The sequence below is a fragment of the Chinchilla lanigera genome, unplaced genomic scaffold (genome assembly GCF_000276665.1).
Source record: "Chinchilla lanigera isolate Chin_1 unplaced genomic scaffold, ChiLan1.0 scaffold00053, whole genome shotgun sequence".
Lineage (NCBI taxonomy): Eukaryota > Metazoa > Chordata > Mammalia > Rodentia > Chinchillidae > Chinchilla > Chinchilla lanigera.
This window is the reverse complement of record NW_004955454.1, coordinates 4,947,177-4,959,817: the sequence shown is the minus strand read 5'-3', so window position 1 is coordinate 4,959,817 and position 12,641 is coordinate 4,947,177. Positions and strand designations below refer to the sequence as shown.

General features: G+C 46.5%; 1 protein-coding gene and 1 pseudogene across 14 annotated transcripts in view; one reads left to right on the top strand and one right to left on the bottom strand.

Moving 5' to 3' along the window:
• The window catches only part of Cacna1c (calcium channel, voltage-dependent, L type, alpha 1C subunit), a 625,400-nt gene that overhangs the window by 239,229 nt on the left and 373,530 nt on the right, over positions 1-12,641 (bottom strand). For all 14 annotated transcript variants that reach the window (XM_013520119.1, XM_013520128.1, XM_013520127.1 and 11 more), the window contains exon 4: positions 909-1,048. In XM_013520119.1, the coding sequence (XP_013375573.1) occupies positions 909-1,048 (140 nt within the window). The remainder of the gene's footprint in view (positions 1-908; positions 1,049-12,641) is intronic.
• LOC102018689 lies at positions 5,264-6,237 on the top strand (annotated as a pseudogene).

The following is a 12,641-nucleotide window of genomic DNA, read 5'->3' as shown; positions in this document are numbered from 1 at the left end:
TGTAAGCTTGTTAGGTACAAATATTTTATGGAGAATCTTTTCAGGAAGTCACCAATTTCTTGATAAGGACATCATCACTTCCAAATTTTATTTAAGATTTTTGTTTTTTTTTTTTTTTTGGTTTTTTCTTTGGTACCAGGAACCGAACTCACGACCTTGCGCTTGCCAGGCAGGCGCTTTGCCTCTGAGCTAAATCCCCAGCCCCTTATTTAAGATTTTTGACACTGCTTTTTATAAGCCTCTACTGATGTCCTATGCTAACATGAAGCAGTGTTTGGGGAATGGTCCCTCTGGTCTGAGCTTAGTTATCCATCACCCTGGCCTTTCAGAGTTACCTGTCTTCTCACCCAGCTGATCAGTCCGGTTTCTTGGGGTCACAGCACAGAGCCACTGTAGAGGTGACAACAGGGGGGAGGGCAGTATGCATTGACATCCGGGGCACCTGCCTTACCCTGTGCCCATGGCCTGCACACTCCCAGGCAGGCTCACTGATCTGCTCAGGGATACGGCAGGGGAATTGCTCAGGAGCTTGCTGGGTCTGATGTAGCCAGAGGGGATAAAAGCACTTAGAGGAATCACGTCGGTTGTGTGGAGGACTTTGGTTCCATAAAGACCACTCAGATTCAAGTGGGTGTGCATGTCTCTCTGTGTGTATACATGTGTGTGATGTGTGCATATGGATGTGCGTTTTCACACATGTGGGAGCAGTGGTAACAGCTCGTACATGTGGGAGCAGTGGTAACAGCTCCTCTCTCTCTAAAGTCTGAAATCAAAGTGATTTTTAACAAATCCTTTCACTGTCTGAACTCAAGTGCAGCGACATCCAAATAAAAAAGAGATACGAACACAGAAGGAACAAAGGTATGCATAGGTAAGGTGAAGGACAGGAGAAAGACAGCAATACTTACCCTACAACCACAATGATAAAATCTAGTAAGTTCCAACCATTGCGGAGGTAAGCATTGGGGTGAAAGAGAAGTCCATAGGCGATAACTTTTAAAAATGCTTCCACAGTAAAAATTATGAGAAAGAGATATTCCACTCGTTCCTAGGAAACAAAAATAGGAAAGAGAAAAATAGATTGTTAGTTCAGGGGTTTGGAAAATTCTGAACCAGCAGATCTCACAAGCATAGTCATGCACCTCAAAACAACGTGTCCATCAACTACAGTGGTACTTCGGTTCATGAACTTAATTCCTTCCACTATTCTGGAAATGATGGCCATGTTTGTGTGCCTGTGGGAAAGATGGCTATGGCTGTGTTCATCACCCGTTGTAGAATTTGTAAACAAAAACAAAATTTTGCCAAGTGCTTCTGTCTGTGAACCAAATTGTTTGTGAACAAAGATGTTCATGAACCGAGACAGCACATGTAACAGTGGCCCCCAAAGGTTCTGCCACCAGTGCCACTGAAGCCATCTTAGCTTGTGTAAACTCACTCTACAATGTCTGCACAATGGTGAAATGGCTTAGGGACTTATATCCCAGAATGCAGCCCATCATTAAGTAATACATGTCTACGGATGGAAGAGAATGCTGCTCCTCTGTAGTAGGACCTAGGGGGACACTGAGTGGGACCCCCCAAGCCAAATTATCAAATCCACAACTCCTTCCTCCATTAGAGCTCAATCCACTAGGAATTAAAGAATCTATGTATCTTTACTATACATCTATAGATCAATCTATATATCTATATCTATAGCTCTATCTATAGATATATATCTATAATATGTATCTATATATCTATAGATCTATCCATCTATATATCTATATCTGTAGATATATCTATATCTATGTCTATATCTATGTATCTATATCTGTATCTGTATCTATATCTATATATATCTTCAAAGATCCCCTGTTAAAATGTAAATATTAGGGAGGTATAATCATTCACATTTTTAACGAAATGCCTCATGTAACTAGTCAACATTTTATCGTTCCTTCTTAGAAGAGAACTCATAATGTCTTGATCTACAGGGAATCAGGATAAGGACAGAGAAGATGCTGAGAAAGGGGGTGAGGCAGAAACCCAGGAAAACTGTGCCACAATTCAGCAGTAATCAAGCCCCGGGGTAACAGACATGGTTCTCGGAAGGCACTAGTTAAGTTCTCTCAAAGCCACAGCCGCAAAGAAATCAAGACATTGAAGATCTCTTCATAGCAACCCAAACAGAGATAACCTGCTTCCACACACAGATCCAGACAACTGAAATCTCTTTCTTGAGGAAATAAAACTGCCCAAAGATACAGGCCGGGTCAGCAGAGAAAACCAGCAGTGTTAGGGTGGGGCCGGCACTGGGCAGGTGTGGATGGAAAGGCCAGTTCTTTTCTCCCCCTGCTACCTAAGAGAAAGGCTTTGTATTGAAGGATGCAGCGCTTGTCCCTGGGAGGCCAAGACAGACTCCTTGCTCAATTAGAGCGAGCCGGCTCCCTGTGCTGATTCACTGCTTCCCTCCCCACTAATTGCTTCCCTCTCCCACCCTCAGAGCAGAGCCTAATGGCCTCACCAGGGAAGGCTGCCTGCCTGCCTTCATGCCCCGCTGATCGCCTCTGCAGGAGCTTCAGCTGTCTCTCCAGGAGCCACAGAACACCCATCCACACTGCATCTGGGTGCAGGTCTGCCAAAGTATGGCAGGTGCCTCCGCATCCCTAGGAGATACTCAGTGCAGAGCCCTCAAACCTTTTTCTCTCCTCTGCTGGGTCAAGGGGAGGTCACTTCAGACCTCCTACTTCACCCTCACCTCAGAGAGGGGAGGCCCAAGAAGCCCCACATCTTCTGCCCAACCTGCTAGGAGAATGCCCCAGTCTGGGGTACTGGGGGCCCAAAAGGTGGCTCTGCAGGGCAGGCACCCTGTGTCCCCAGGCACTCTCACCCACCATTATAGCTTTAGTGAGTGCTGGCCTCACTGTGGCCAGCTCTGGGTAAAGCAGTTTGAGGATGCCAAGGCAAAAACTGCAGAACTACTGGTTCCACCAAGACCTCATGCAGCAGATCTCCCGCAGTGTGCATGAGAGACAATTCCAGGTGTGTGAGAGGCACCTGGAAGTTTAAGGACCACTGGTTCACATGAGGGCCCAGACCTAATCAGCATCTCAAAGACAGACCCATCCTTTACTTCCTACCCATTTTAGCAACATACAATTGGTTTGGGGGCTGTGGCTGCTTTGGGACTGCGACTCAGGAATAGTCCACACTGTGTGGGGGCATCAACTTCTTCAAATTAGGTGATGTGGGGTTAGAGTGTGCATCGGGGCTGCAGAGAAAGGGAAGACAGGTAACAAAAGGGCCAGATGCCACCTGAGAATGCTCATTGAAGTTGGCAGGGGGAGGAGCTGGCAAACAGCCACTCAGCCCCAGTCCCCTCACCTCACCACCATGAGGGGTCAGAAATTTCATATCTAGCACCAAATAACAGGGAGATCCCCGTATGTACCCCAGAAAGTAAACACAAGTTGGGTGCCACTAGTGCCAGGTGCTTTTATGTATTCACATACAAGTTCATTGCTTTTACACTTTCACTCACTCGCCCCTGCATGCCTCTCTCTGTCCATCCATCCACCCAACCATCCATCCATCCATCCATCCATCCATCCATCCATCCAACCATCCATCCATCCATCCATCCAACCATCCATCCACGCATGCATGCATGCATCTATCCATCCATCCATCCAATCATTCATGACTAATGTTGTAAAGACAGATATAGTGTCAGAACGTAATCCTGGATGGAGTTCCCTCTGGGCTGTCTAGACAATAAACTTTCTTCTGGAGGAGACAAATGCTAACCTCTGAGTCTCTTCTCTCCTCACAGGGGGAATAGCAACACCTCAAAGGCTCTGAGGGCCTTCCCTATATGCTGGGAAGCTGGCATTCCCAGGCAGCCTCTTATAAAGAGTTGGCATCCCTAGTCCGGACTGCCTGGCATCAAGCAGTCTGTTTATTCCCTCATACACAAGAGCACTTTCCCTTGCTTACTTTGCCCTATGAAAAGTGAGGGCCATGGAGACAGAGCAGTGCCCCTTGGGAATGCAGACTCTCAGGCTCAGCAGTATCCTGGACCTGTCACACCACTTTGTGGGACGGAGGACTAAGGGACTTGTGACTTTTCTTCTTGAGCTTTGGCTTATATGTTTCCCAGGAAATCCTATTCCTTACTCCATGTCACATGACACGTATTCCAGACCCCTGCACATAACACAGAGATGCAGAAGGACCCTCCTAGCAAGCGTGAGCCACTTAATCACACATTCAGTCATAAACAGACATGTATGAGGAAAAGGGCTCAGAAACTGAGCTCCATGATCTCCTGGTACATGGATGGTGAGGGGAGGGGTGCAAGGGGTCAGATGCTTCCAGTACAGTGGGTGAATGGAGTTCTGGAAACAAGCATGGTTGGCCAATGAAGGGCTTTCCAGGGTAAGGACCTCTGATTGAATCTCAAAGAAGAACTGACAAGTGAGGAGGTTAGGGGGTGGGGAAATTTGGGCACAGGTCAGGTAGCCAGGTGGAGGAAGAACTGACAAGACAGGAAAGCCCACTATTGCTTTGGCTGGAGTGAAGGGCACTGAGGGAATAGGCCAGGGAATAGTCAGCAGAAAGATGGCCAGAGGCTCTGCGGCCACACCTGGAGGCTCGGGTTCCATTCTAAGGAGAGTGGGAGGAACCTCCTTAAAGGTATGCTGGCCAGAGAATGAGTAGTGAGGGTGAGAAGAGGCCGGAAGTGGCGTCACAGAGGCATGAGCAAAGGTAGAGGCGGTGGGACTGGGACTGATGAGACACAGGTGGACCTGAGAGACAGTAAGGATGCACTTTGGCTTCTGCTTGCACATGGGGCTGAGGGAAGAAGCAACAGAAGAGAAGCACATGGGCTGCCCTTCCCTGGGGTTCCGAGTTTGTGTGATCGTGTGGGTAGTGATGCCTCACACTGAAGTGGGACCTTCAGCAAGGGGTGTTTGGGAAGAAGATGGACACAACAGTTACGGGATCCGCTGAATTGGAAAGACTTTGACTGGCCATGAGATGCCAGAGGCAGGGCTCAGGGCTGAGTTCAGGTGACAAGGCAAGGCCAAATGAGGGTCCCCTGGGAGAGCATAAAGATTAAGGAGAGAAGATCTGAGCCTGGTTCCCCTCCAGCAAAGAACAAGTGCTACATATCTGCTTCAATGGCCAGCTCACCAGTAACCTCATCGCAGAGAAAGTCCCTCCATATCAAGGGAATTCATCTCCAGGCGGAAGTTACAGGACCTTGCTTAAAATCATGGAGTCTGGTAATAAAAAGTTTTCTAATTACCCCGCTCGCCTGAAAAACTAGGTTCTGATAAGTACTGAGCCTAGAGAGCACATCACAAGAACAGGAAACCAGACCTCCCGACCTTCAGTCCAAAATTCCCTTTAGCTCGTCCTGCCTCCTGGGTACCAGAGATATCTCTTTCAAAGATCCCTGCTTATTCCCAAGGACCTGGCTGGGTTTAGACTGCTCACGCTAAGTTGCTTAAGGATTTGACAGAAATGAAGTGGTCCAGGAACCAGTAAGAAAGCATGTGCACAAGAACTGAGAGAAGGGAACCCCCATGGGCATGCGCAGGAACATGGTAACTGGATAAGAGGGGGTTATGAGAAAAACTCACCAAAGCTGACAACTCAGAGGAGACATCAGCTCAAGTGGAGACCTCCAATCTGCAGACTTCAGACTCAGAAAGCTGTGGGAAACTCTAAGCAACTACTGGCTGATGATGTTGGAGCCAGAAAGCCAACTAGAGGAAGGTATAGATGTGAAGTTCAGCACTGAGCATCTCAAAGCACAGCCCAAGCAAATAGCATGCTGGGGTAGTGTTTGAAACAGCCAGGCTGGTAACTTTTTTGGAGCCATAGAGCTGAGGGATGAAACCTTCTTCTGTGATAGTAACTGCAAAGAATCAGGCATCCAGCACTTGTGAAGATTATAAAGGAGGACTGCACAGATCACACACAATTTGAGAAAAACAATCCCCATTGTGACCCATACAACAAAGAGGACAGCCCCAAACGGTTCATGTTGGATGTGTAGTTTGTTCAGATAATGAAGCATTTTGTTTTCCTGGCTGAGCTTCAGATCTATCACTGAGCTCACAAAGTTACTGGTGGTCCCTTAAAAAAGTGGCTCTCTTTACTTGCCAGAGACTCTCAATTCAGCCCCTTGCTGAAGAAGAATTCAATTTTATTTTTAGCCTTGAAGAAAAGGAACCAAGTTAACAGAGGCACTATTGTTGGAATGGACAAGCCATTATTCCAAAGAAGGCGGGCTTTTATAAGACAGGAAGGCTTGCTCGTCTCATCACCTGGAACTGCGTACATAGATGTTTTGTGTACTTTCTTCAACAAAAGATTTAATACTAAAAAAAAGAATTCAGAAAAGAGGCAGCTGCCTATTGTGACAAGTCTGGACCCAGTCACCGGGCAGCCTGTGACTGCTGGAGTATGCTGACTAAATATTGCAAAGGGCAGTATCACTCACTCTGACCTTAAGCGCATGGGAGCTCTGACAGAATTACCTGAAAAGTAAAAAAAACAAAACAAAAACAAAAAAACAAACCAACCACAAACAAACAAAATCTGAACAACTGAAACAGTGTGGTCAGTCCCTTTCAGAGCATGAACTGCATTGCTATAGAACATCCAAGGTTAAATGTACATAGGGTGGCGAGCAGCAAATTCAAAGACTGGTGTTCCCAATGTCCACGCTGCTAGTCCCATGAACTCACAGTCCCTTACAGCCCTCCTTGACTTGAGTGTCTGTCTTCTAGGAAGGTATAATGCAATTGGAAAGGGAGAAGATGTACCCGTGGGAAGGCCAACAGGAAACTCAGATAGCTGAGCTCCACAGGTACTTAGACAGCATCGTCATTTTTGGTTTCTCCACTCAACTCTGCTAAATATTTCATTTTTGTTTTGTTTTGTTTTTGGTTTTTCTCCAGTACCGGGAACCTAACTCACGACCTTGCGCTTGCCAGGCAGGCACTTTTGCCGCTGAGCTAAATCCCCAGCCCCTCTGCTAAATATTTCAAACAAATGCTTCTTTCCCTCCTGCATTCTAAGCAGTTGAAGAGCTCATGGGGAAGGCACCCAACAGTCAGTAGGTGCACTGGCCTCTTCTGTAACCTTGGGAATGGGGCAACTCTGGAAGCCAACCTGGAAGAGATTAAAATCCTGGTTCCGACCACTCTGTGTTAAGGTTGGACAGAGTAGAGATGTGAAAAACCAAAGCAGAAAGCAAAGCCCACAGACTCTGCACTGCGAATGGGCCAGAGTAGATTCCCCAGGGCATCTGGAGGACTCTGCTCCTCTGATAAAGGGGGATCCCCACCTGCTTGGGGCAGGCAGGATGCAATTGGCTTCTCTCTTTTTGCTTTCTAACATGCTTTCTTCCAACCCAATACTATTCTTTCCCCTTGTTGCTTGCTTTGTTGCCATCGTCTTCTACCTTTCTTTCCACCCATCCTGCTCCTTTCTTAGCTCCACTCATGGCAGCTGGGGTCCCCTGGTTGCATTCATGTTTGAAGTATTTATCAGAGTTGAATGGGGAGAGCCACCATTTGGGGAATTATGATGTCCTCTAAGGACCTCAATTGCCTTAATTTCCTATGAAGCTTCTCATGTATACATGAGCTACCTTTCCTACTTCATTATAAACTAGAGGATAGACACTCAACAATATTTTGATAGTAATAGTCATTAATCTTGATTCTGGTACCAACTGGCTATGGGTCTATGGGTAAGTCACTTGCCTTCTCTAGGTCTGTTTCCTCATATGTAAAAGGACTTTAAAAATATGTACAGTGCTACAGAGGGCCCTAGGCTCCCCAGGCTTCTTTGGGAGCAGGTGCAGATAACGGGGAGGCTGGGTGTGGAGCTCTGACATTCCAGCTCCTCTTGAACCAGGGTGGGACCATGTTAATCCCCGAGGCTGAGTTGCCCCGGAGGTCCTGATCCAAGGACCAGGGAAGCAATATGATGGGATGTGGACAGAGAGTGCACACTGGAAAAGAAGTGGCTCCCTCCCACTGACCAGTATAGAAGACTTATGTCAACTTCGTGTACTGGGTTCAGCCTAAGATCACTGCTTTTGTGGTTCTTTCTTATAACTTGGGATGCCTCTTCCAAAGTGCTGGATAACTTCCAAAATCCCTCCAAAATCCTACAGCAAGTGAGGATGCTGATGCTTGTTTGGTATGTAGATCTGGCTGAAGTACAGCTAGATTCCAGGATACAGACTGGATCCATCAGGGAGCTCTTCTTTATTTCCGAGGATCACCATAAATACCAGTCAGTATTATAATAAAAATATCCATCTATGGTGAGATTATTAATATTTGTGCTTTAGGAGGAACACAAACTCCTTGTGAGCAGAAGCCATGCCAGGGTAGATTTCTTAGGATGAGGACAATCACAGAGGAACTATAATGTCTATTTGTGTGTGCCCATTTCTGCAGCATGAGTCACAAACAGGAGAGCTGTGAGATACTCATTCTTCTTTTTTTTTTTTTTTTTTTTTTTTTTTGTTTTTGTTTTTGTTTTTTCTCCGGTACCAGGAGCCGAACTCACGACCTTGCGCTTGCCAGGCAGGCGCTTTTGCCGCTGAGCTAAATCCCCAGCCCCGATACTCACCCTTCTATGTGGAACAATACATGGCTCAGATCTGCTGTGTAACAGACCTCAGCTGTGAGAATTCCTACCCAGGAAGCCTGTGTGCACTTCCTTAACTTTATGTAAGTGTATTTATCAAGGTTGCTAAGAATTCTTTACCAAACAGAACTGATGAGAAGCTTAGTTACACAATTTCATCTTGGTACAAGGTACAAAGACAATGAACACAACAATAACACTTTTTGCAGCACATTGTACTCCAGGTTGTTTCATAACTTAAGTACCATTCAACCTGACATCAAAATACAGCCTCCTGTCTGTTTTCTAGCCAAGAAGCTGTAACGTCTCTGCTCTTCATTCCCCACTTCTCTTAGGCATTCATCCCATATGTCACAAATACCTCCTGAGAGTCTGCTTTGCCCAGGTCACCTTCCCACATTGGCCTCTCAGACACTGACAGACCTGGAGCATCTTTAAAGCTGGGACAGAAGGGTACACATGCCCTGCTCCTTATTGTACAGAAGAGATGGCGTGTTCAAGGCCCACACTTAGTCCAAGGGATGAGCACTCGGGTTTCTTGACAGCAGGTCTGGTGTTTCTTCTGCTACAGAGCAGCTGTCCCTCTTCATGGACAGGCAAACCCCTGGGTCATTGTGCACAGCAGCAGCCACTGGACAGAAAAAGGACCATCCCAAGATGTGGTGGGCAGTGTGGGCAGCAGGAACCCCATGCTAAAATCTTTACCCCACTTCAGTCTCCACCAGTGCCTGCAATTTGGCAAAGAAGAAGAAGATGAAGAAGATGAAGAAGAAGAAGTAGAAGAAGAAGAAGAAGAAGAAGAAGAAGAAGAAGAAGAAGAAGAAGAAGAAGAAGAAGAAGAAGAAGAAGAAGAAGAAGGACGAGGAGGAGGAGGAGGAGGAGGAGGAGGAGGAGCAGGAGAAGGAGAAGGAGAAGGAGAAAGAGGAGAAGAAGGAGGAGAAGAAGAAGCTGTTCTTTCCTCTACAAAGCAATGAGTAGACAAAATGTAGAACACGTGCATGACAGGATGTCTCATGGCCTTACAAAGGAATGAAATGTTCATACATAGGACATTATGGAAGAACCATATTACATGAAAGCCAATCAGAAAAGAACAAATATTGTATGATTCCCCTTGTGTGAAATACCTGGACTTGACAAACGTACAAGCAGAAAGTAAATTAGGGGCAGTCAGCACAAGGGGCTGGAAATGGGCACAGAGTTTTGCTTTGGGGCTATGGAAAACTTGGGAAATAGTGGTGACAGGTGTACAATGTTATGGATGCAATTAATATTACTGACCTGCACACTTACCATGTTAGAATGGCACATTTTATGTTACATGCTTTACTGCAGTGAAAAGAAAAAGAAGCTTAGGATTTTAAAGGTTTCTCACTTCTTTATGGGTCTCCTTCTAAAACACCTGAGGTCAGGTTTGAAGCTATACTAGAGGTCAGGTTTGAAGCTATACTGGATGCATGATGGGGTGAATGCTTAGAAAGCTGACAGCATTGTCTTTGGTAGTGGAACCCTGGGCAGATGCTGGGATCTGGACCAGGAAGAAGCAGTCTGGGAAGGAAGGCAGGCAATGTCAGGGTGGGCCCTCAGCCTCCCCAAGATCTCACATAGAAACTTTGTTTAGAGGGTGCCTGATGGTTCAGATGGTCTGGCCAGATTCTACTTGGGTAAAGGGTGAGGAAAAGCTATTTAATGTTCCAAGATCAAAGCAGCCTTGAAGAAAATGATTCCCCTATTTATTGAGCCCAAGTAGCAATTGCAGTTGGGTGAGTTGAAAAAGGTGCTAGTGTCATTGGTTTTATAGTAGCTCAGTTCACACACACACACACACACACACACACACACACACACACACACACACATCTATTGCTTATGATGCTGAGTTGAAGTGACTTCTTCACTTACCAATTCCCTGCACTTAAGTCTTTTTCCCTAGAGGCCAGCTTGGCCTTAGCTGCCCCTGCTCCCGGGCACAGGTACTCAGCTGTGTGGGCAGTGCAGACATCGGGTACTGCTGCTCATTCCCTTGGGCCTTTGCAGTTCCCTGCCATGGCCCAGACACTCGGCCTGTGCTGACCTTCCTCAGGCAGCTTCTGGAGATGACAGGCCACTGTACACCCTGGGGCCAATCCAAGCCCGTGTTTATCTAACTGCAAACCCCTACAAGGACAGGCATGGCCATTTTCTTCTATTTAGATTTGAACATCAGCATTCGCCACATTGCTGCTTGCATCACCCTCTTGGAGGGGAAAGGAAGCTCGAATGTCAGAGAGGACAGTCTCCTCCCTTCTCTACTTGACCTTCTCCATCCCAGGCACCTTGTTCTCTTGTGAGGCTGTCCTCTGGCTAACAGGAATGGCTGCAGCCCTTTCCTCTCCAAGGTAAAAAAGATAATCTGTTTTCTTTGGGGGTAATGGAGTGGAGGGTGACATATATTACCAATCATGGCTGAATTACTCCTGGGGACCGTGGGCATTTGCTTACCTGTGGGCTAGTAGGTAATTTCCCAGTTGGGGGAAGGGAGGTTAGCGGGGACTTTAAACTCTCTAATATCTGTCTGCCCTCTTTTCAGCAGCTAGACCAACCGCTGGCTCCAGGAAACAGGACCATCCTCCACCTCAGCCTACTGTCCACTCCGTTCTGGCCCCACCATTGGTTGTTCAGATATTATTGCAACTTGCTGGCTGGATAGCTAGGTGGTTTTACTACTCAAAACCATTTGACGAAGCACTTGCAGGGCAGAAGCAGGTGTATTTGTAACTTTTGGTTAAGAGGTATTTTTATGAAAGGAAACATTAGAGAAAAGGGGTCCTGAAGGTACACACCTGGGCCTGAACTTTTCCTGTGACAAGCCCTGTCATCTTTCTAAACTTTGGTTTCTTCCCAGGTGGAGTGGGAATAATTACACTCACCCTTGAGTAATTTTGAAAATTAGAAACCACCCAATGCTGTCATTCAGATGGTAGCACTGTCACTGCTGTGGGCCTCACACGTGTCTCTGCCATAGCTGGTGAACACTGGGTGTGCAGCACGTCTGTGTAGAGTGGGCACAGCGTCTCTGCCTGGTGGCTCTGTTGTCCTCCCCAAAGGTCCTGACTCTGCTGCCCCCAGTTGCCTCACTGTTCCCTCTCTCTCCCTGGCCACACCAACTGTCTGTGTCTCTAATTTCCAGCACACACACCGTCTTCTTTTGATCCTCTTCACTGTGACAAATCCCAGGGACTTGAGCTTCCACATTGGCTTTCTACTGTCAGAGCCACTTAAGCAAAACAAAACAATAGCAAAAACTTGTCTGAATCCTATTTGCTAAGTTCCATGTGTTCTAAAAATTCATATTCACATCCCTCCTTGGGCTTAGCATCTACAGGAATAGGTTCAAATATGGCTTTAGAGGCCACAGGTCCATGGCTATGCACATTATTTCCATGTCTTTAGGAACTGGCCACCCCACCTGTTGACGTGATTTATTTCAGCTATGGTGAATGAAAATGAAGGAAGTGAAATTTCCATGGACATGGGAGGCTTGCCAGCCATGTATAGTCACCACAGAGACAACTCACTGGGTTAGCACTTTATAGTTTACAAGGTCCTTCTCTCAATCACTTTCACGGAGCCTCATGATTCCCTGTGAAGAGGGAAGGGCAAATATTTTCTCCTCCTTTTACTCCTCTTCCATCCATTCTTTTTTTCTCCACCTTACCACTACTACCACTACATCATCAACACTACCATTATCATTATTACCACCACCACCACTGCTATGGTTTAGATCTAAAATGTCCCTCCAGAGTGGCACTATACTCATCAGTGGTGAGTTCATAGCTGAATGTGCTCTTAGGAGGTAGGACCTCATTGGAAGAGGTGGGTCACTGAGGGCATGGCTTTTAATAACTTCCCCTCTCCTCCTTCTCTTCTCTTCTCTTCTCTTCTCTTCTCTTCTCTTCTCTTCTCTTCTCTTCTCTTCTCTTCTCTTCTCT